Consider the following 20,805-nt stretch of genomic DNA (forward strand, 5'->3'; position numbering starts at 1 on the left):
GAGGAGGAGGAGGAGGAGGAGGAGGAGTTTGGATTTGATATCCCGCTTTATCACTACCCGAAGGAGTCTCAAAGTGGCTAACATTCTCCTTTCCCCTCCTCCCCCACAACAAACACTCTGTGAGGTGAGTGGGGCTGAGAGACTTCAAAGAAGTGTGACTCGCCCAAGGTCACCCAGCAGCTGCATGTGGAGGAGTGGAGACGCGAACCTGGTTCCTCAGATTATGAGTCTACCACTCTTAACCACTACACCACACTGGCTCTCTATGTGCATGAAAAGGCATATTCTGGGTGTGTGTGTGTGTGTGTGAAATGTGTATGCTAGTGAAAATATTCAAAAATGCACATCATCAGATGAAATTGCTTATGTTAGGCAAGCTTACTTATAAAAACGTATGTATTAGAATGCTTATGAAATTTCTTGAGGGTTAAACTCCTCCCTCTGCAAAGTGATGTGGAAAAGGGGCACATTCTTCTTGGATCTGATCTGAGGGGAGAGTTGAGCTGATGCTCAGTGTCTCAGTGCTAGGTTTTTTATTTCGGTAACCTTTGGAGTTCCACCTAAATCAACAATTTCACATTTCTCTAACTTCAAAGAAGTGATGTGACGTGTGTGCATGCACCTACAAGATTGGAGTCAGTCGATTGCAAAAAGTGTGTTTCTGTAGCTTCGTTCTGAGTTCTTGATCGTAAAATATCTTTGGCCAGAAGACTGATGTTGGGAACGGGCAGAGATGCAGAACAACTCTGAACAAATTGTTTCGCCAAACAACCCCTGCTGAAGATACTGCTAAGACATTCAGATTGCATCGCTGCATTTGTCTTTCAGGTTACGGCAAAGTTAATTTTAGCTTGTTAATTTTATTTAACCTTCAATGCTTTTAACAATAAAAATAGTTTCATTTTGCATATTTTTGGTGAAATAGGCCACATGGGAGGCCGATATACATCAAGGAAAAGGTCAAAAACTAAACCCACTCTTTTCTTGTGAATAGACATCCAATTTCTTTTCTCTTTGGAGAACAGCAGTATCCTGTCTATCCCTGTTGCAAGAGGCGCCTACGATTGCTTGCTCTTGCTCGTCTTGGGGAATGTCTGCTGGCTCTCAGCTGGAACTCTACTGGAAAGTGATCGCTCACTGCTAAAGCCTGCAGAGTAAGGCACACAATAGGTGGATTAATTGGACACCCTGTCCCTTGCATACAAATATTTAAATGCCATACTGTGTTGAGTAATTGCCATTTGTTGCTACATGAAGCCACACAAAGATAGCCCCTAAGTGAGGTGCATAGCACTTATTCTAGGGAAGCCACCAATAAATCTGGCTGCTATGCTTTCAAACATCTAAAGCTGAATTGCTCAGGAAGGCTATGGATGCGTCTGGCCGACAAGCACACATATGGGGCAGTCCATTCTATTTGGAATATGCAACCAACCTGAGAGCTTACTACATTATAGCACAGGGAATAGATCGTGAAGACTGCAGCACAATGCACTGTGTTAGTGTGGGTTTCCCCATCCCATATTAGCCTTCTTCAGGGGAACTTCTTGTGCATTCTGCCAATATGTGAGAAGGCTGTGCTGAGTAGTCCTGACCATGACATCACAACCTAGATCCATGCTTGCCATCTGTACATCCTTCCAGTGGCGTAGCACGGGTTGCCAGTGTCTGGGGCAAGGCAAGTATCCTTGGCACTACCTGCCAATAGGCTGGAGTGAAGGGGCAATAGCTTGGCAGCCAACCCAAGTGGCAGCCATGGCCAGGGGAGAGTGGTCATGTTTCTAAAGCCCATGCAGAAGGCACCCTAGCAACCAGCCATAGCTCAAATCCGCCTCTCAGCCCGTCCACATGAACATTGGGAGATATTCTGTGTGAGCGGAAGGGCCCACTATTATTTATTTTTTATTAATATTTTTTTCTTCTTTTGAAATTTTGTGCCCCTAAGAATTTTGCACCCAGGATAACTGCCCCTGTGGCTCCGCCCACACTATGCCACTGTGTCCTGCACAATCAGGATTCTAGATGCACATGGGGTCCTTTGCATGTGTAGCAGCCTGCACAAAGTTTACCTCCCTGCAGACACTCTTGGGCATAGGATCAGGAACATAGGATCAGACCACTGGTCTTTGTAACTCAGCATTGTCCCCACTGACTGGCAGTGGCTCTCCAGGTTCTGGACAAGAGTCCCCCCTAGTCCTGCTTGGACAGCTCAGTTGGTTAAAGCATGGTGCCGATAATGCCAAGGTTGCAAGTTTGATCCCCGTATGGGACAGCTGCATTGCAGGGGGTTGGACTAGATGATCCTCAGGGCTTTTTCCAATTCTACAGTTCTGTGATTCTATAATTATATGAAACTGGGCCCCTCTGCATGCAAAGCAGATGCTCTACCACTGAGCTCTATCTCCTCCCAAGGACACTAGGGGAAAGGGGCTAGTCAGAGTGCCCTATCAGTGGCAGGACTCGCTGATGGAGCACGTGGGCCATTCGTCCAAAGGCTGCCAAAATACAGCTCTAAAGTGGCGTATTTTGTTATCAGCTCACAATTTAGCCACCAATGCAGCTGCAGGTACTACATAAATCATATTCTTGGCTCCTCCATCATTGGAGTTGTGTTACTCCAGCTGTTTACACAGCTTGATCCACACCAGTCTCTGATTTGCGTAGACGAACGCAGTGGGGGATAAAGTGATGGAAGTATGTTGGCTGCACACATGGCACACACCTGTCTATCTGTGCAGATGGGCCTGGAATTCTGTCATGTGATTCCCTATATTTCTTGGCTCATGGTTCTTCCTGCTTCTCTGCTCTACCTGCTTCTTGTTTCCCCGCGCCTGGCAGCCTGCCTCTCTCCCTGGTCTGCTTCCTCAGTTTTGACGCAGCGCAGTTATGGACTCAAGCCCCAGCGGATGCAGGACGAGAACGCAAAAACGCCCCGCTTGTGGACTATTCCTGTCTTACACAAACCTGTGCTTCAGTCATCAAAAAGGCCCTCTGGAAATCAAAGATGCCGGCTGAGTCTGGCACAACAGCATTTATGAGTTTATCCCCACGGAGAACAATCCTGTAAGAGGAGAAAACAAGACCACTGGGTGTTAGCCTGCTGTGCAGGAGGAGAATACATATGCTGCTGTCAGAAAGAAAAGGTGAGCAGTGGAGCATGGTGGGTTTCAATAGCACAACGATGGATCCGCAACTGCCCCAGAGGCAGGGCAAGGAGAGTTGCCTGTAAACTTCAGCAATTAAGCTGATCCACAAATAGCTTGTCTCTTAGATGCTATTTCATCTTTCCGTAGGTGGTAGAGGACAGTGGAAAATGGCAATATAAGTGCCTCAATAGAGCATCAGTTTCCATTAGTCATAAAGATAGGAAAAACAAAAGAATAACCAATTAAAATTATCCCAAACATAGAGGGTTCTCAAGTATTTTTGGCTGAGCTGCATAGATACAGGAAAGCTTTGGTGCTTGTTGTCAGGACTGCTTCTGATATTTTTCTTGTTCTGGTGTCAGGTCTTACTTGGTAAGTCAAAATTCTGAGAAGCATGAAGGTTAGCCAGCTGCTTATCCCAGATCATGGATGGGGAACCTCAGGCCCAGGGGGGAGCAAAAAGGCCCCCCTCCAGCCTCTATATATTGGCCTTGGGACTCTCGCCAAATCAGCACTGCTTAGGTATGCAGTTACTAACTCAATACCAGCCCTTTTCTCCATCTAATCCTCTGGAGATCTTCAGGGATTGAACGTTTGCTCTCAGTTGGGTAAAGTTCATTCCACTGCAGGTAGGTTGCCACAGGGATTCCCACCCACCCGACACATTCGTCTGTGCAGTGCTTTGTGCAAAAACAACAACAGGAGAAGAGCTTCCTCAAGTGATTTCTCTCTTTTTCTCGAACTGCCCGTCCTCACAGGTCTATGTTCAGGCATCACTAACCATCCTGGCACTACCTGATGCACACTGCTGGGAAAGGAGGCTGGATTGTGACTCAGGAGTACACTCCTATCTAACACAGTGCTTGCTTGCCAGCTGTTTCAGGGAAAAGGAAGGGAGGTGATCTTGCCAAGGGTAACAGTGTGGGCAGAGGGCGGGAAAGTGCTGTGCCAACAGCAGGGAATGAACTCATCGTGAGTATCAGTATGTTCAGGTGATTAACCTAGCAGACTTCATGGAGGTCGAATGTTTTCTGTCTGGAAATCAGCCGAAGGGCTTGCACAGGGAGGATGACAATGTGCAACTCAGGAATGGTTCTGTTGCGAAAGCTGCAATAATTAACTTGCCTGTGCTCAGGGCCGTCTTAAGGAGATCGGCCGCTGTGGCGCAGTGATCCCTCCGGCGCCCCCGGCGTACCGCCTCTCTGCTGCCTCCCTCTCACGCTTGCCACCCCTCGGGAGGGGGTGGGTGAGCAGGGGATGAGGGGCGTAGCGCTGGAGCGGCGCAGGGCTCTGCACGCCCTTCCAGTGCTCCTGGGACGGGAGGCGAGGGCGGCCGGCTCGCAGCCCGCCCAGGACCGGCATGGGCGGCAGCGGCTGTGCCGCCGGTGCACAAGCGCCCGGCCGACAGCCCGCCCTTGGGGGTGGGGGCGGATTGGGGAGGGGGGCGGCCAGTATGCCGGTGGGCTCGATCCTTCTGGTGCCCGCATGCGTCCGGGGCGTCCAGGGGAGAGCGCTGGCGGCGCAAGCACCTGGCCGCCCGTGGGGGCGGGGGGGAGGTCGCCGGCGGGGCCGTGCTACTCCCCCCCCCGCTCGCTGCGCTTGAAGACGGGGCTGTGCCACCGGCGTGCGAGCGCCCGCCCACGGGTCGGGTTGGGGAGGGGGCGCCCGGTATTCCCAGCCCAAATGGACGAGACGGCCCTGCCTGTGCTGCCTCTCAATGGGGGGATCACAGTGGTGGCTAACCTGCTTCCCTGCATCCCCGGATCACTGGTGCAACATTTTGACTCTTTTGTAGACTTTTAAATATTTTAGAATGGTTTCAGTTTTTCTCATTCTTTTTGTTATTGCATAGTGCAGTAGGATGTGCAAGAATGATGGAATATAACACATTAAACAAAACGGGTGCAACGAGGCAGGTATGAAGTATGAGGCGGTGGCATTCAAGTTCACACAGTAGTACATATAAGAACATAAGACGAGCGTGCAGGATCTGGCCAATGGCCCTTTTAGCCCAGCATCATGTTGTTGTTAATAATAATAGTAATAATAATAATAATTATTATTATTATTTTATTTATACCCCGCCCATCTGGCTGGGTTTCTCACAGTAGCCACCTAGATACCTGTGGGAGATCTGCAAGCCCAAGAGCGCTCTTCCCTCCTGCAGTTCCCAGCAACTGGCAATTAGAATCACTGCTGTCTCCAACTGTGGAGGCAGAGCATAGTCACCATGGCTAGCAGCCATTCCCCACGAATATGTCCAATCCTCTTAAAGCCACCCAAGTTGGTGGTGATCATTGCCTCTTATGGGAGCGAGTTCCATAGCTTATGAGCCGTGTGAAACAGTACATTCTTTTATCTGTCCCAAATCTTCCAATACTCAGCTCCATTGGAGCTCCATGAATAGTGTGGTGAGGGAGGAAGAAAAACTTTTCTCTATGAAGCCCATTGTGCCTTGGTAATTCGTTGGCATCTGTCTGTCTTGAGACACAATGGAGTGTGTTTCTCGGGGTGAAGTCAAATTGCTGTGTTAGCAGCACCGAAGTGACCTCCTGAGGCATAAACCTGGGCAGTGTTTATGGAGGTCCTGGGCTGCCCAGGTGACAAGACCCCCATCTCATCCTCGCTGATGTGGTCCAAAGGAAAGTAGAGCAATACTTTGGGCATCAGCTTGGTTGCAGGAGCTACTAAAAGAAGGCATATATGATACCATCCCACCACCTTGGGGACTCCTCTCTGGATTTGTGTAAGGTTTACCCCTCAGCCTTTTCTTCCCCCAAAGATGTCCCACAAGGCAGCAGAGGTTTAGGATCAGAGTTTTCCTTCTCCTAGATGAGCTACCTTCCCAGGTTGATGAGCCCCATCTACCGCTCACTTTCCTCTACTGCACATGCAGAAATCGCCTTCTTGACTGTTGGTCTCGTCCGATCAATCTGCCAGAGCCTGTCTTCACATACAGGGGAAGTTCCTCACTCACCGAGGGTCTGAGTATAGCATCGGTATAGCTTTATTCTTCTGAGCCAAGGAACAGGAAGAATGTCTTCACACACTGTCACGTAAACAATGGATTGCACTTTCAAAATAGGCACCATGTGCGGCTTTTAAAAAAGTATTAGACAAATGAATGGCCATGATGACTATGTTCCACCCTTCACTTTTGAAGGCAGTATATCTCTGAATACCTGCTGCCAGGAATTGTAAGTGGTGAGAGTGCTGTTGTGGTGAGGTCCCACTTGTGAGTTTCCCTTAGGCATCTGGATGGCTGCTTTGAGAACAAGATGCTGGACTCTGATAGGTTTTTGGCAGGACTCTTACGTTCCAGTGTATGTTCTGAAGAAATAATGGAGCAGTGTAAGCTAGATGGAAAGCCACAGTCTTCAGCTGCCTAGGTCCATTTCTTGCACTTGTCACAGATTGGTTATCCATAGATTAATAGCTGGATGTGATGTCACACAGGTAAGAGACCAAATATGCAATAATTTATCCATGCATAGATAGCCGAGGTGCACATTTCCCCCCTCACAATATTAACGACCTGTTGTAAATCGACATGCATTTTGTTAAGGTAACCAGCAGAGTTCTTCTAACACTGCAGATAATAGGTGACTTAGCAGAGGCTCTAGACCAGCCTTTCTCAACCTTGGGTCCCCAGATGTTTTTGGCCTACAACTCCCATCATCCCTAGGTAGCAGGACCAGTGGTCAGAGATGATGGGAGTTGTAGGCCAAAAACATCTGGGGACCCAAGGCTGAGAAAGACTGCTCTAGATGGAAGGTTCATGAGGCAGCTCTAAAAGCAGCTGTTACCTGTCATAGGGGCAGCGGGTGCTGGCTTTCACCGTCGTGTCACTTTTGTCATCAATCAGCCAAACAAATTCAGTGTGATTTCTCAGTCTGATATTCTTCCAGTGTTTCTTGGCAACATAGCCACAGCCAGCGTTGAAGTCTCCCATGAAGATGAAATTCTACAGGGTGGGGCAGGAGATTGTGAAAGGATAAATTTGAAGAGATAGGATTGCAGAAAGCAGGGCAGAAAGGTATGACTACCTCCCCGGGAAAGTAAAGTGATCTATTTTGAGCTTCTTAGCAAAGGTACCCTATCATGACAGCGGGTGCACCCAGATCAGACTGGCTCACAGAGTCACTGATGAATTTCCCTGGGTGTGCCAACCACATTGAGAATTATCTCAATAGATCTTCAGGTGCAAAGAGAGATCTATGGGGAAGTATCAGAGAAACGAAAAAGGAGGAAGTTAATGGTGTGTGATTATGAGGGAGAGGCGGAGATAAAATTCTGAAATGACTTCATTCATTAGTATGGATGACAGGCAGTAGTAATCCTGTCTCCAGCAACATGGCTTTAGGAGAAGGGCAGTAGCTCAGTGGCAAAGCCTCTGCTTAGCATGTGGAAGATCACAATCCCTGGTCTCTAGGTAGGGCTGAGAGAGACCCCCATCTGAAATCCTGGACAGCTCCTGCCAGTCAACACAGAGAATGCTGAGCTAGATGGACCCTTGGTCTGACTCAGCAGAATGCAGCTTTCTAAGTTCCCGTGTTCACAGGGGTGGGGTGGGGTGGGGTGGGGTGGGGTGGGGTGATATTCAGCACAGCTTTAGTACAAACGCACCAAGGAAACAGTGACTGACCTCAGACTTCAAGCGTTGTCTTACATCTAAGTACACGTCATAGAGTTCATCAATTTCCCGAACGGCCATTTCAGGTGTTGTGTGCAGAGGGATTATCACACATTCCCTGACCACTTAAGAAGCAAACATTAAAAAATAAGATGATCAGCATTTCCAAAACTCACTCAGTATTTCCAAAACTCAGTTTTGCAATTTTATAAGAAGTTTGGTTGTTAGGGCCCAGATTGGTTTCCAGATCTTAGCAGGCCCATTTTGTCTCTGATTCTGCTTAGCATCAATTCTCATGCTGCACTTTTGTACATACAGGTCTACACCTCTTAAATAGCTCCCTCCCTCCCTCCCTCCTTCCCTCCTTCCTTCCTTCCTTCCTTCCTTCCTTCCTTCCTTCCTTCCTTCCTTCCTTCCTTCCATACTCTTGGGCTGTATACCCATTACTGGCTTAAAATGCAGCTAGGTTGTTCTTTTTCTCAATTAAGATCAAAGCTGGTTTGGGGGAAAACACACCAAAAGACAGTACAGTATTACACAAGAAAGGAACAGCTAGATACATGATAGGCATGGTTTGTGGCTAACGCAATGTGTACCCTACTTCCCAAACCAGTGGTGGGAGTGCACTGGGTGCAGAGTAAAAGAGAGTATTTACACAGTTTTAGACTTTGCACTACCTTTAAAGATCTGAGTGGGTTACAGATGCTTTCAGGTGGCCTTCCATACAACTAAGTGCTCAGACCCAAGGACCACTTAGCATCTGCAGTGGAACTGCTCTCACAAAGCATGTGGGCTTTTTTCCATTCAAGCATGTGTGTTGGGAATCCTATCCTTATATCCAATTTGAAAACTGGGATGAAAAAGGACATCTTGATGTTGACATGTTAGCATTGCAAAATATGCATATTCTCAAGCCTGGATCAAGGGGAGGAGAAGGGGGCACATGCCCTGGGCAGCAGGTTGGGGTAGCGGCAAAACAGCATCCTGCCCTGCGGTATGGGAGAAAGAGGACAGGGGTACACAATGGCCTCGGCACATGTTTGGTGACTCCTTATTGTCTGGCAGGCTGCTGCTGATTAGAAAGGTCCATCTCTTTGCCTGTCCCAGGAAGAGGAAGGTGAGAAGTGGCTGTGGGACAGGACATGAACCTGCAGGCTTTATTCTCTTGGTGGGAGACAACAGGGGAAAACGCTTTCCCCCCTTCCTTGTTGTCCCACTGCCATCACTACCACCACAGAGATGGAAGCCTGGATGGGACATAGAGGGGGAAAAGATTTTCTCTCATTGTGTCCTGTCCCCTGAGGGTGCCTTTGAGAGAAGGAAGCCTGTGCCTCCACCATCCTCTCATTGTGGAGGCACAGTGGAGACTATATGAAGCTGCAAGAGAAGGGGTGGTAGCAGTGCAGACTTTTGCCCCCTCCGGCAAAAATTGTAGACCCAGCCCTGCACATTATTGTACGGACCTTTAAGCCTCAACATATTAATGAGAATTGGAATTCAACAATTTAAATCATGTGCTACACTGCATTCCTCTTGCTACTTACCACCCTATCTTCAGATGTTTTCTATGTCCAGCTATCTAGCTCTAGGACGGGGGTCAGCAACCTGCGGCTCCGGAGCCGCATGCGGCTCTTTTACACGGCTGCCGCGGCTCCGGGGCGGATACGCCCACCCACTTCTCCAGCTGGCAGCGACCGCCCTCCAGCTGGCCGGCAGCCCTCCGGAGGCTGAGGGCGCTGCTCAGGGGCATACCCAGGATCACCTGGCCTTGAACAGCGGGGCAGCGGGGCTCGGGGGCGGTGGGGATGCAGTAGAGGTGGCGCAGTTCAGCCGAGGGCTCTGGCGGGGAGCGTGCCTGAGGCGCGCACGCTCCTTCGGGAAGAGATGGAGCTGGGCGAGCGGGAGGGGGAACTTTGAAGACCCCGCCTCTGCCTCCGAAGCAGGCGCCCATGGGAGAGGCCGCCCCCCGAGCCTGCCTGGCGGGCCCAACCCTGCCCAGCTCCGGGAGTCTTCCTAGCGTGGGAGGTGGCCTTGGGGCGGACAGGGGAGCTCCGGGGTCGGCGGGTATGTGGGACCCCGCAGCATCCAGAGGCAGCTGGGAGGCGGGACGGGATGGGGGCAGGAAGGGGGCCTTCAGACGCGTTCCTGCATGGGCACTGGAGGCCAGGACTCCTCGGGTCGTGGGACCGCGGTTCCTCTCGGAAGGCTGCTGGCTGCTGCGTCGAGGCGACGAGGAGGTAGGCAGCTGCGGGCTGGGCCAGGGGCGGCGGGTGGCGGGCGAGGGGGGAAGCCCTCTTTTTAAAAATGGTCGAGGAAGCAGCACCTGTTTCCCTGCCGCAGCCTCAGACCGCGCTCTCGCAGGCGCGCGTCTCTCTCCGCCCCGGAGCAAGGCCGGGACGTTTTGCAGTTTTTCCTCTGTCCTGAGTGTGTGTTAGGGGAGCCTTGACAAAGCACCTGTTGGCATGGAAGAGAGGAGTCCTAACTTGGATCTGTGTTCATGTGCAAAATCTATCGCCATTGTCATTAAGGGAGCAGGGAACTCCCCTAAAAAGGTTTGAACACTACGAACTACTACAGCCACCTGTATGCAAGTCAGCACAAACATCACAGGCTTCTCTGGTGCAATTCTGTGCTTTATTTAGCAAGAGAGGAGGTTGGAAGAGGTGAACATAGCCTCTGGTCTGGAATATTAAGGGTAAAAGACACTAAGATTATTGTAAAAGCCAGCAGTCTTCAATAAGACATGGGACAAACATTTAACACAAGTGTGCAGTTGAGGACTCATTTTTTTAAAAAAACAACAACAACAAATCAAATATTTGTATGCTGTTGCAACCCACCTTGGATCAGGCTGTGACCTGGTAGTGGTCCCCAGGGTGGATAAAAATGAATGATTTTTTTTTTAAAAAAATTGGATTTTTAAAATTTAAATCGGATTTTTTAATTTAAATCGGATTTTTTTTATTTAAATCGGATTTTTTTAAATTTAAATCGGATTTTAAAAAATAAAATGCAGTGTTATATTTGTTTTAAATGTCGCAATGGTTTTGCGGCTCCCAGTTTTTTTTTTCCCCTTCGGAAATGGATCCAAGTGGCTCTTTTGGTCTTAAAGGTTGCAGACCCCTGCTCTAGGACATCAGTCACGCTTAGAAGCCTAGCTGCTATGCAGTGCTGGAAAATGTTGAGGTCAACAGATCTCATTGCAAAATGCTTGGAGTTTTACAGTCTTGACTTATTTAATGTTTAGGACCTTAATTAAAGTTGGCACAAATAAGTCAACGTTTGGTGAGTTCTGGATTATGCTTGTGGTTCTACGAAAGGCTGCAATCAAGGGTGGATTAATCATGAAGTTAAAGAAGCTGCAGAGTAACCTCAGCAAAATTGGGATTGAAGAGTTCTCTGTGGCTCACAGAATCCCATGAAGGCCCATAATGCATTTCCACTCCTGAAGCTAAGCAGGCTTGGCCCCATAAGCTGCCTAGACAGCAGGCCCTACATTAAGGCTTGCTGTTCGGACCTCATCAGTGGAGTCTAAAATAAAGATCTGGGGCTTCCCTAGTGCTCATCCTTTTCCTGTATCTCTGCTTGTGGGATATGAAACATGCAGAAGGAAGGAGGATAGTGCATGATCAGCAATGTCTCACCAGTTTTTGGAGAAGAGAACCAGACAACATAAGGCTCCCTGGAAAGTGCATCTTCGTCATCAGGCTGCAGATCGGGATACTGATAGATTTGCTTCACTGACACCATTTTTAATCTGCAGTGTGAATTAACATAGTGACAGAATATCAGCTATCTAAAATAGTTTAAGTTACAGGTAGGTAGCAAAGGAAAAAGCAAGGGGTGAGATGGCTAAAGATAGCTTTGTCATGTATAATGAGATAAGAATCCAATGTCTTTGTTCAGACCAGGTCTCTCCATGGTTTTAAGTCTGGTAATGAGTTGCAATTCAGCAACTTCTCTTTCCAGTCTATTTAAAAAAAAACATAGTTTAGACATTTTTTTTAATGTATAGGCTGACTTTCTGTCCCAAGATCCACAAGGTACTGGTAGCTAATAGATAAGACTACAATCAACAATGAAAATGCTGAAAAAAGCAAGCTAGTTTTCATAATTTCAAATTTTCTTGCTCAGTAATACAACTACCTGAAGCCATGAAATCCTTGCATGTACACCCACTGTTCTGCTCTATAAGTGGGGTGAAAATGCATTTCAGGAACAGAAAATCATGTGTTCAGAGTTATGTGGTTGCTTGCTTGTTTGTTTTTTACAGAAGCATCAACCCACCACAGTCCTAAAAGACGGAAGCATGTATATATGAGAAATGTTCAGAGCTTAATGCTTGGATGCCATGAAGCCAGTGAGATGCTGTGAGAGGGCAATATAAAATGAAAAGTGATGCATCAAGGAGATGTTAGTGCAGATTAGGGTTAGCCAACGTGGTGTCCTCAAGATGTTGTACGACGACTCCTATCGTTGCTGACCACTGACCATGCTGCCTGGGAGCTGATGGGAACTGTAGTCCAATGTCTGGAGGCTACCCTTTGGTGAGGATACTTAAAGTAGTTTTGCATGTGAGAAGATCTGTTGCAAGTTAGTTTTTGCTTATTCATTGAATGACAAAAGGCAAATGGGAGATACTAGTCTTTGGATCCAATAACATCCATATATCTGAAAGAAATATGAATACTGCTTCTGTACAGTGAGTAGCACTGGAAGAAATCCTTGTTTGACCAATGGGCCACCATGGTCAATGGTCAATAAGGCCATCACTTCCAGGGTGCTCTATAGGCATTTCTCCAAGGGTTGTTTTGCTGGATTCAGTGTGGGAGTCTCCTGCAAAATCCAATGCTTTCAAGTCATGTGTGAACGCACCGATAGCATTGTGAGCACAAATCATCATGGATGTGCAATAAAAAGGGTGTCTGGAGAGGCCCCCAATAGTACAACCACTCTCAAGTCTGCCAAGCCAATCTAGATGCCCCTTTTTGAGTATTTTATTCTTATTTATTACCCAGTATCATCAGAGAGTACAGAGTTTAATAAGTATACAAAGAGATTCCCCAAGAGATATACAATCTAAACTGGGAATTGGAGGCTAATACACCAGCTTATTTCCTTGCAGTTTCCAAAGAATGCCACATGCAGAAAGTTCCGAAATGCACTTACCTGTAGAAAAATGCATATTGTTCCTTATAGGTCCTTCTTCCTAACCGATTGCTGACCACATAACTGTACTTTTCTTGCAAATGACTGGAGAAAAATGATTATTTTTGATATATTTGAAAGAATACACAGGAAACACACACACCCCATTGTGAAACACAAACAGTAGTCAATGCTTCTGGCTTTGGCATGTGGAAAAACTCACCGCTTAACTATCTGAGCAAAATCCCCTTTCTGCCCTGACACAGTCCATCCCAAGGTTCTCCTGCTCTACTACGTGGGGTGGTCTGCAGCATGGATAATGTTTCTGGGGGGACTATCATACCATAGGGAAGGGAAACCAGTGGTCCTCCAGATGTTGCTGGACTCCATCTTCCATCAGCCTCAGCCACCATGGCCAATGGTCAGGGTTGACAGGAGTTGTCTAAGAAGACCCACAGGTCCCCCATCTCTGACAGAGAAAGAAATGCGCTCGAGAGGGCTAGTGCAGTGATTTCCCAAACAATGTGTCGTGAGGGGATCTGAACCGTGAGTTAAGGAATTAATCCACCATACTGGATGCATCCACCATAGCATGCTTGAAAAGGGGAGGCCTCCTTCAGCATTGATTCTCCTCTCCTCTGCCATAGTTAGTCACGTCCTGAGGCCTACATCCCAGAAGGGGCCCACTGGCCCTTCTCTTCCTACTCTTAGCTTTTGCTCCTTAGAAACATTGAAAGCTGCCTTTCAATGAGTTCAGTGTTGTCCTCATTCACCGGCAGTGGTTCTCAGGGGTTTATAGCAGGGAATATTCCCAGCCAAAGATGTCATGAGCTTTGAAGATGCTCAAACTCAGGGCGAAAGAGAGAAACGCGCTAAGAGGAAGGCATGCTTGGCAAACCCTCACCATGATCAACTCCCATCCGGAAACCTATGTCCCCACTGTAGAAGGACATGTGGATCCAGAATTGGCCTCCACAGTCACTTATGGATTCACTTTTAGAACCATGTTTATGGAAGACAATCTTACTCGGCTACGAGTGATTGCTAAAGAAGAAGATTCCCAGCCCTAACTGGTGATGTCAAGGATTGAACCTTGGACCTTCTGTATGCAAAGCAGGTGCTCTACCACTGTGTTATGGTCCTGCATGCTCAGTCTCTCCAAGTGTACAAACTATGACAAGGGCAAGGAGGAGCAGCAGCAGAAGCCTTCACTTTCCTTGACCTCTTCTTCTGGGCAAATGAATGAACAGCAGGGGCAGCACCAGGGATGGATCTACTATGGAACTCATGAGGCTTAAGCTTCAGGACTTCTAATCCTGGTGGGGCCCTAGGAGCTACTTCAGTCCACATTGCTTAAAGATTTTGGGTCTAGTGGACCCAATTTGAGTTGCACAACTCAAATTTATTAACTTTTTTGTTGTATATACACTTCAACAAATTTTGAGAGTCAGTAGCACAGGTGATCTGTTGTGGAGCAACCCCATTGAAGAAGATAACAGTGGTTATCCAGACCTCGTTGCTAGTTGCGAAGGGGCCTCCCATGACAGTTCAAGCTTCAGAGCCCCAAAATTGTAGGTCCTCCACTGGGCGGGACATCCTGTTTAGTCACCTGAGGTGAAACAGGAAGCTGATGCCACTGCTGCCAGTCTCCCTTACTTGGGTCGTGCAGCAGTGCCCATGAAACTGTGGTGGATTCTGAGGAGATCTTGTGAGGTCTCATCAGAAACTACCACTGCTTCTCCACCATTAGTGGGGGTGGCGGGGTGGGGAGCCTCTGGGGGTGCTGCCTTGTGGCACTCTACCACCAAAGGAGTCTGCCTCATCCTGCCTCATGGGCCACCTGGCCCTAATGAATAGCGATGACAGTAGCAAGGAGGTGGGCCAGCTGAGAAGTGGGCCCACTGAAAGCTTTTTGCCCAAGACCCCAACTCTCTCCAAAAAAAAACTTGATCTGACCCTGCATGTTTTAATAAATTTGACATTCACACCTCACCCATTCAATTTCTCTAAGAGGAAAGGGCATAGCCTGTTGCTGTTGTCCTTTATTTCCATCAGTAGCATGATGTCACACCGAGAAATAACCTGCAGGCGGAAAGAAAGAACATTCTTAAGAATGCTTTATTTGACACACTTGGAATTCCCAGAATGAACAGGCTTTGCATACCTCCTGAACATTTCACCTATCAGAAATGGGCTTCAAAAAAATCCCTGGTCTTTCAGCTCCTGTACTCAAGAGCTCCAGAGTCAAAATTCTGAGAGTAGCAGGAATATTCTGGAAGCACTCTCACTAAGTTCAGTCCAAACACATCTATCCTTTTCTAAATCCATACTCTGGAAAAAAATACAGGTTCTGCAAGTTTGAAACACAAACTGTGCATGCCACTGATTAGCCAATCCCTCTATGTTTTCACATGCTCCCCCATTTTCCAGAGTAGTTTTGTGCTAAAAAAACAACAACCCCAAACTTTTCTTTTAAAAGGTGGATAAATGGGTAGATGTGGATTCATGTTGCACTTGAACAAAAATGTTTTAGAAAGTTTATAGCCCATCTGCAGGCCACTGCTCTTGATAGATGAAGAGATTTAGACAGAGATAAAGCCGATTAATGATTGATTCCGTTCAGCATAAGAATATATTGTGTATTCTAGAATTCCAGATATCTCAAAGCTAATGGCCGAGGCAGTATTTGATTTTCTGGTATTCACATCTATTGTGAAGCCATGGAAAATAATGGGTTGAAGACTATATAAATACTGTGAGACAATCCTTTAAGAAATGGGATGATGTTCCAAGAGATTGAAAGGGTTGTGTAACTGAAAATTCTAAAGTGTCTTAATGCACGCAGACAGGTTCATGCCTCTGAACTCTGCATTCATTGAGAACAGACAGTACTTTCCTGTTTCTGTAAAACACAGTCATAAACATCACTTGCCATGCAATCCTGTGCACATTTACATAGAAGTAAGTCTCAGTGTGTCCAGTTGGTCTTACTCTCTAGTAAGTGCCTTTGAAACAGCAATTCACTAATAGCTGCCCACTGATATTTTCTTCTTTCGTTCAATGTACTTACCACCCATTAGCAGCAAACTAATAAATGAATACAATTATGATTTATATTATATTACATTAACGATTAAATTTCTATCCCACCTCCCTCCCAAATGAGCTCTGGGTGACAAAAAAAATCCCCTGGCAAAACGATGCAATTAGAGATGAATAATGACCTATTAAAACAATTCAAAACATTAAGAACATCTAAAAACATTCTTTCCAGTAGCACCTTAGAGACCAACTGAGTTTGTTCTTGGTATGAGCTTTCGTGTGCATGCACACTTCTTCAGATACACTGAAACAGAAGTCACCAGATCCTTAAATATAGTGAGGGAGTGGGGAGGGGTATTACTCAGAAGGGTGGTGGGAATGGGTGATCAGCTGATATGTGTGGGAAACCTGTTGCCGACTAGGCTGCAATTAGTCTTGCAGGGAAAGGCAAGGGGTGAGATGGCTAAAGATAGCTTTGTTATGTATAATGAGATAAGAATCCAATGTCTTTGTTCAGACCAGGTTGGTCTCTAAGGTGCTACTGGAAAGAATTTTTTATTTTGTTTTGACTATAGCAGACCAACACGGCTACCCACCTGTAACTGGATCTAAAAACATGATTGTCATAAGTTCATTCATTTATTCAAACAAGTTATAGGCTGCTCTTCAAAGCAGAACTTCCTCAGGGGGGCTTACACAGTAAAAATTAACAATAGCACTTCATCTCAAAAATATAAACACAAGATTTTGACAGAATGCCCCAACACTAAATGAGGTGGCAATAACCTGAGATGGGTTTCTTATGGGGAGATTTCAGCTATACAGGCACTCAGCTGAGGTGCCCAAACCTTCTCTATTTCTTGCAGAAACAACTGAGGTGAGATGTAGTCTACTGGCAAAATATTTGGAGAATGGAGTCTACCAGGTCAGGTTCAAACAGACCGCCAGGGTGCTTCTTTGAAACATTTGAAAACACCCTTTCTTTGGCTTGTTATCACATTAAAACAGCACATGGTGGCTAGTGTGCTGGATTTAGACTGGAGTGGAGTGGGGGAGTCCCAGTTTAACACGCTGCTCCACAATAAAACATACTGGTTGAACTTGGGCCAGTCACTATCTCTCAGCCTAACATACCCAAAGAATTTATGAGGATAAAAATTGCTTTATGGCTAGCTCAGTCTTTTCTTGCTATGTTCCTCTATTGCTGTTTCGGTGTTGTGCTATATGCTGAGTTTCTGCTGTTTTATTGAGATGCATTTTGCAAGGATTTCATGTTGTCTTTAATATTATTTTATTGTCCTCTTGTGTGATTGCAAGCCGCCTTGTGATTCCCCCCTTTCCCCCAAAAAATGAAAAGGCAGGATTTGAATAAAATAAATCTGCAACCCAATACCCTTTTACCTGGGGAATAAGCCCCATTGAACTCAATGGAACTCCTGAATAGACATAGAAAGTATAAATAAAACAATGACAAAGATAATGTAGAGGATGAGGAGAGAGACACCCCTGCCCATGTTGTCTTGAGCTCTTTGGAGGGAGGGGAAACATTAAATATAGAATCAGGGAAGAATAATGCATTTAGCTTAAAGCAAGCCCTGGAATCAATCAACCTATCTTAGACCTGTTCATTAACTTCAATGGGTCTACGCTGAGTAAACTTGTGCATGTTCTAGTATGAAGCTATTGGCAGGCTTCATTTGGGGAAGGGTGATGGTCCATGACAGAGGACTGTGGAAAGTCTCCAGATCAACCCACAGCATCTCCAAGCAGGGCTGGGGTGGAAATTCCTGTCCAAAACCCTGGAGATCCTCTGTCAGTCAGACAATACTAAATTGGCTGGACCAATTACCTGTCTCAGTATATGGCAGCTTTCTGTGTTCCTATGTTTAAAGGACAAACTATAGCTCTAATGGTGGCAGAAGATCCATAGAGGCATCGGAATTGCTGACTTGAATTTAGCATTCATGTATTATGTGCTGAATCACTGGTTTAAAGCCACTCAGCCAAATTAGCATTTTGGGCCACTTTTTAAAAATAAAATAAAATTACAGAAATGAGTCTGCGAGCAGATACAGAAATAGTCATGTCACGAAATGCTGCATGTGCCCTCATTTTGTCACTGACAAACAAAAGATTTGAAGTTCATAATTTGCTGGTAGAGGAAGGATTCATAACAGCGGTTGCATTTGTACATTTTCTTGTACTCTTTGGAAGCACTAAATGGCTTCAAGCAGAGCTCGTTGCAATGCAAAGGCGATGTATTTTCTTGTTTACAAGCATCTGATGCACAGGCTTTTGAATGGTACCCAAGTGCTTAAATCACTTGGAAGGTGTTTATAATGCAATCACTTTTGTCTGCAAGGGTCCAACTTATTTTGTGATTGTAATTTCTCCTTAATGAGACCAGGGTACTTCATAGTGGTGATTAAACAAATTAAGCATGCTAATAACGAAGCAGTGTCTGATGAGACTATAGATGAGAAGGGGACAATTTTTCTTGCCCATCAAAATGTTCCCATAATCCCTCATGTTCATTTGCAACAGCATTCAACATTGTATTTCTGCTAGATTTAATGTGTAAATAAATCTTGCTGAACATATGGCTTCAGGTCTGCAAATTGATTTTTTCCGCTGTTAGAAACACAGCAGATTTATTAATGCTCAGCCATTCATTAGCAGGACTTGGCTGTGTGAAGATAAAATACCCTGAAAGATGAGCTAGATAAAGTATTTATTTAATCATGTAGAGCAAACAACATACCTCTACAATGACGTCCAAGATTTCTGGTCTTGTTCGCTTGGCTTCTCCAAAGGACCTCACATTGAAAGAGCAGATTTTAAGGCTCAGAGCTGCATGAAAAGAGAAAAGCAGAAACAGAGGAACGCACAACATCTTTTCAAACCTGGGCCAAAAGAAAACGCAGTGAGGTGTCCTTCTCTCACTCAGCACTTGGTCTGCAAAACCCGGTGGAATTTAGCTGTTATATTTCATGATTGCCATGCAAATTAAGGTGAAGTCACTGGCTTCTTCCACAGGTCACTTCTCTATTTTTGGGACTAACATCTGTTGCTGAGGAACTCAACTTTTTGCCATAGGGGATTACCTGAATTGAGAGCCAACTTCCACAATTGACTAGGTTTATTCTTGAACCTCATGGGAAAATACAAAGCTGAAGTTTGTTCCGAGTTCCGAGTTCCTTATTTACGGAAACGTTTACAGCAAAGTCCAATAAGAAGACTTAATAAAGAACTGGTTGATGTGCTCTTGCACCTCATAAGAAATGCTGACCCACCCCATATTGTGTGTGTGTGTGTGTGCGCGCGCTTTCGGGTCCACAACAATTCTCTGCAATCAAAACTGTTGGTTTGCTGCAACACTCTTAAACGCATGATGACCCCTCAGATGATGATTACAGATAAGGGAGTGGGAATGTGCACCCCGACTAAGATTTTGGAGCAATCCACATCTCTATAAAAGTGTCCCCTATGAGATGGTGCACAACTGTACCCAATCTAATGCTTTAAAAGGGATCCAGTTCTCCTCTACTATCCAGTCAGCAAGAAGGAAAGAAATGGGTTTTTCTTTTTATTAGGTATTTTGTAGTTTTATATCTTGAGTTTATTCTGTGAACCGCCCTGAGACACCAGGCATAGGGCGGTATATAAATTCAATAAATAAATTCAAATAAATTCAAATTCAATAAATTAATTAATGATCAATAATATAAATAAATAAATAAATAAATAAATACATACATACATACATACATACATACATACATACATACATACATATGATTCCCTTTGTCTCCATCCCCCTCCTGGAACCCTTTTTGCCTGGATTAGCAGAGGAGAGGGGGTGAACAATCAGGGCAATGGGGCGGGGCAATGATGCAAAATTGGTAACACCACTACTCCCACTCTTAAGAGGACCTCCAGAAAGGACTATGGGAAATTCCTAGCATAAAACCAGAGGCGTGCCTAGGCTACTTTGCACTCTTGGCAAGGAGATGTATTCGCAGCTCTGAAGCCAGGAGAGACCATGGAGCAGAAACTCAAATTTTCGCTCTTCTAATAGTGCCACTGGTCTACTGGGGAGGAGCCCCCCCAGTACTGCTGTGATGGTCCATGCCAACAACCTCATCTGCCAAGGCGCCCAGAGGAGCCTATGTGCCTTGCCCCACTGCCCAGAGCAAAGGAGGAGTGGCCCGGGGATTGTGCAGATGGGTGGGCGGACTCCCAGCAAGAGTGGAGAGTCACAATTCTTGCACACACCCCTGGGTGGGAGCCAACCTAGCCAACCCCTAGCTATACCCCTGCACGAAACACCTTCCAGAATTACATGCAAGAGGTTTGTGAGCTAGGGCAAGTGTCTGTGTCCCTTCCACACTCATGGCTAGATCCATAGACCCTCAAAGGGGAAATGGTAAAGAAGGGGTGGCGAACCTGTAGACCTCCAGATGATGTTGGACTACAACTCCCATTATTCGTGCCAGTCCCTGAATATGCTGCCTGGGACTGATGAGATAGATAGGCTTCGGGCCTAATCCAGCAGGGCCCTTCTTCTGTGAGTGTTTGTACCCAAAACAGAAATCCTGAGAAGGAAAGAAAAAGTAGAGAAGCCCAAAACCACACGAGGGAAACTCAGAGCAGAAGTGGGAAGTCAACAGGGAATTTCCAAGGGCAACAGCTGCTAGTTCTCTAGCCACCTGGCAATTATTCTGATGATCCTTTCCAAGGCAGAGAGGAAGCCTGAGGGGAGAGATAAGAGATCAGCAGCAGAGAAATGTGGCGCAGATTGCTTCTTGAGCAACAGCCAAACAGGAAGTGGGTAGG

The 20,805-nt window shown here is 46.2% G+C and overlaps 1 protein-coding gene across 1 annotated transcript; it reads right to left on the bottom strand.

The window, feature by feature from the left end:
* Positions 1-860: 860 nt before the first annotated feature.
* Positions 861-18,952, bottom strand: DNASE1L3 (deoxyribonuclease 1 like 3). The gene is made up of 8 exons (XM_033141001.1): positions 18,731-18,952; positions 14,921-15,009; positions 12,949-13,032; positions 11,424-11,536; positions 7,792-7,904; positions 6,953-7,110; positions 2,965-3,061; positions 861-1,147 (listed from the first exon to the last, which is right to left on the bottom strand). The coding sequence occupies exons 1-8, from the start codon at positions 18,860-18,862 to the stop codon at positions 1,037-1,039; spliced, it is 897 nt and encodes a 298-aa protein (XP_032996892.1). The 5' UTR covers positions 18,863-18,952; the 3' UTR covers positions 861-1,036.
* Between the last annotated feature and the right edge of the window lie 1,853 nt (positions 18,953-20,805).

Source organism: Lacerta agilis, chromosome 2, assembly GCF_009819535.1.
Source record: "Lacerta agilis isolate rLacAgi1 chromosome 2, rLacAgi1.pri, whole genome shotgun sequence".
Lineage (NCBI taxonomy): Eukaryota > Metazoa > Chordata > Lepidosauria > Squamata > Lacertidae > Lacerta > Lacerta agilis.

What these genes read in the sequence shown, in the direction of transcription:
- DNASE1L3 (XM_033141001.1), bottom strand. Translation starts at nt 18,862, where the DNA reads ATGTTGTGCGTTCCTCTGTTTCTGCTTTTCTCTTTTCATGCAGCTCTG. An exon ending in CAATATGCATTTTTCTACAG is followed by an intron (nt 11,537 to 12,948) that starts GTAAGTGCATTT and finishes TTCACACTGCAG; the next exon opens with ATTAAAAATGGTGTCAGTGA. An exon ending in GACAACGCTTGAAGTCTGAG is followed by an intron (nt 7,111 to 7,791) that starts GTCAGTCACTGT and finishes CCCACCCTGTAG; the next exon opens with AATTTCATCTTCATGGGAGA.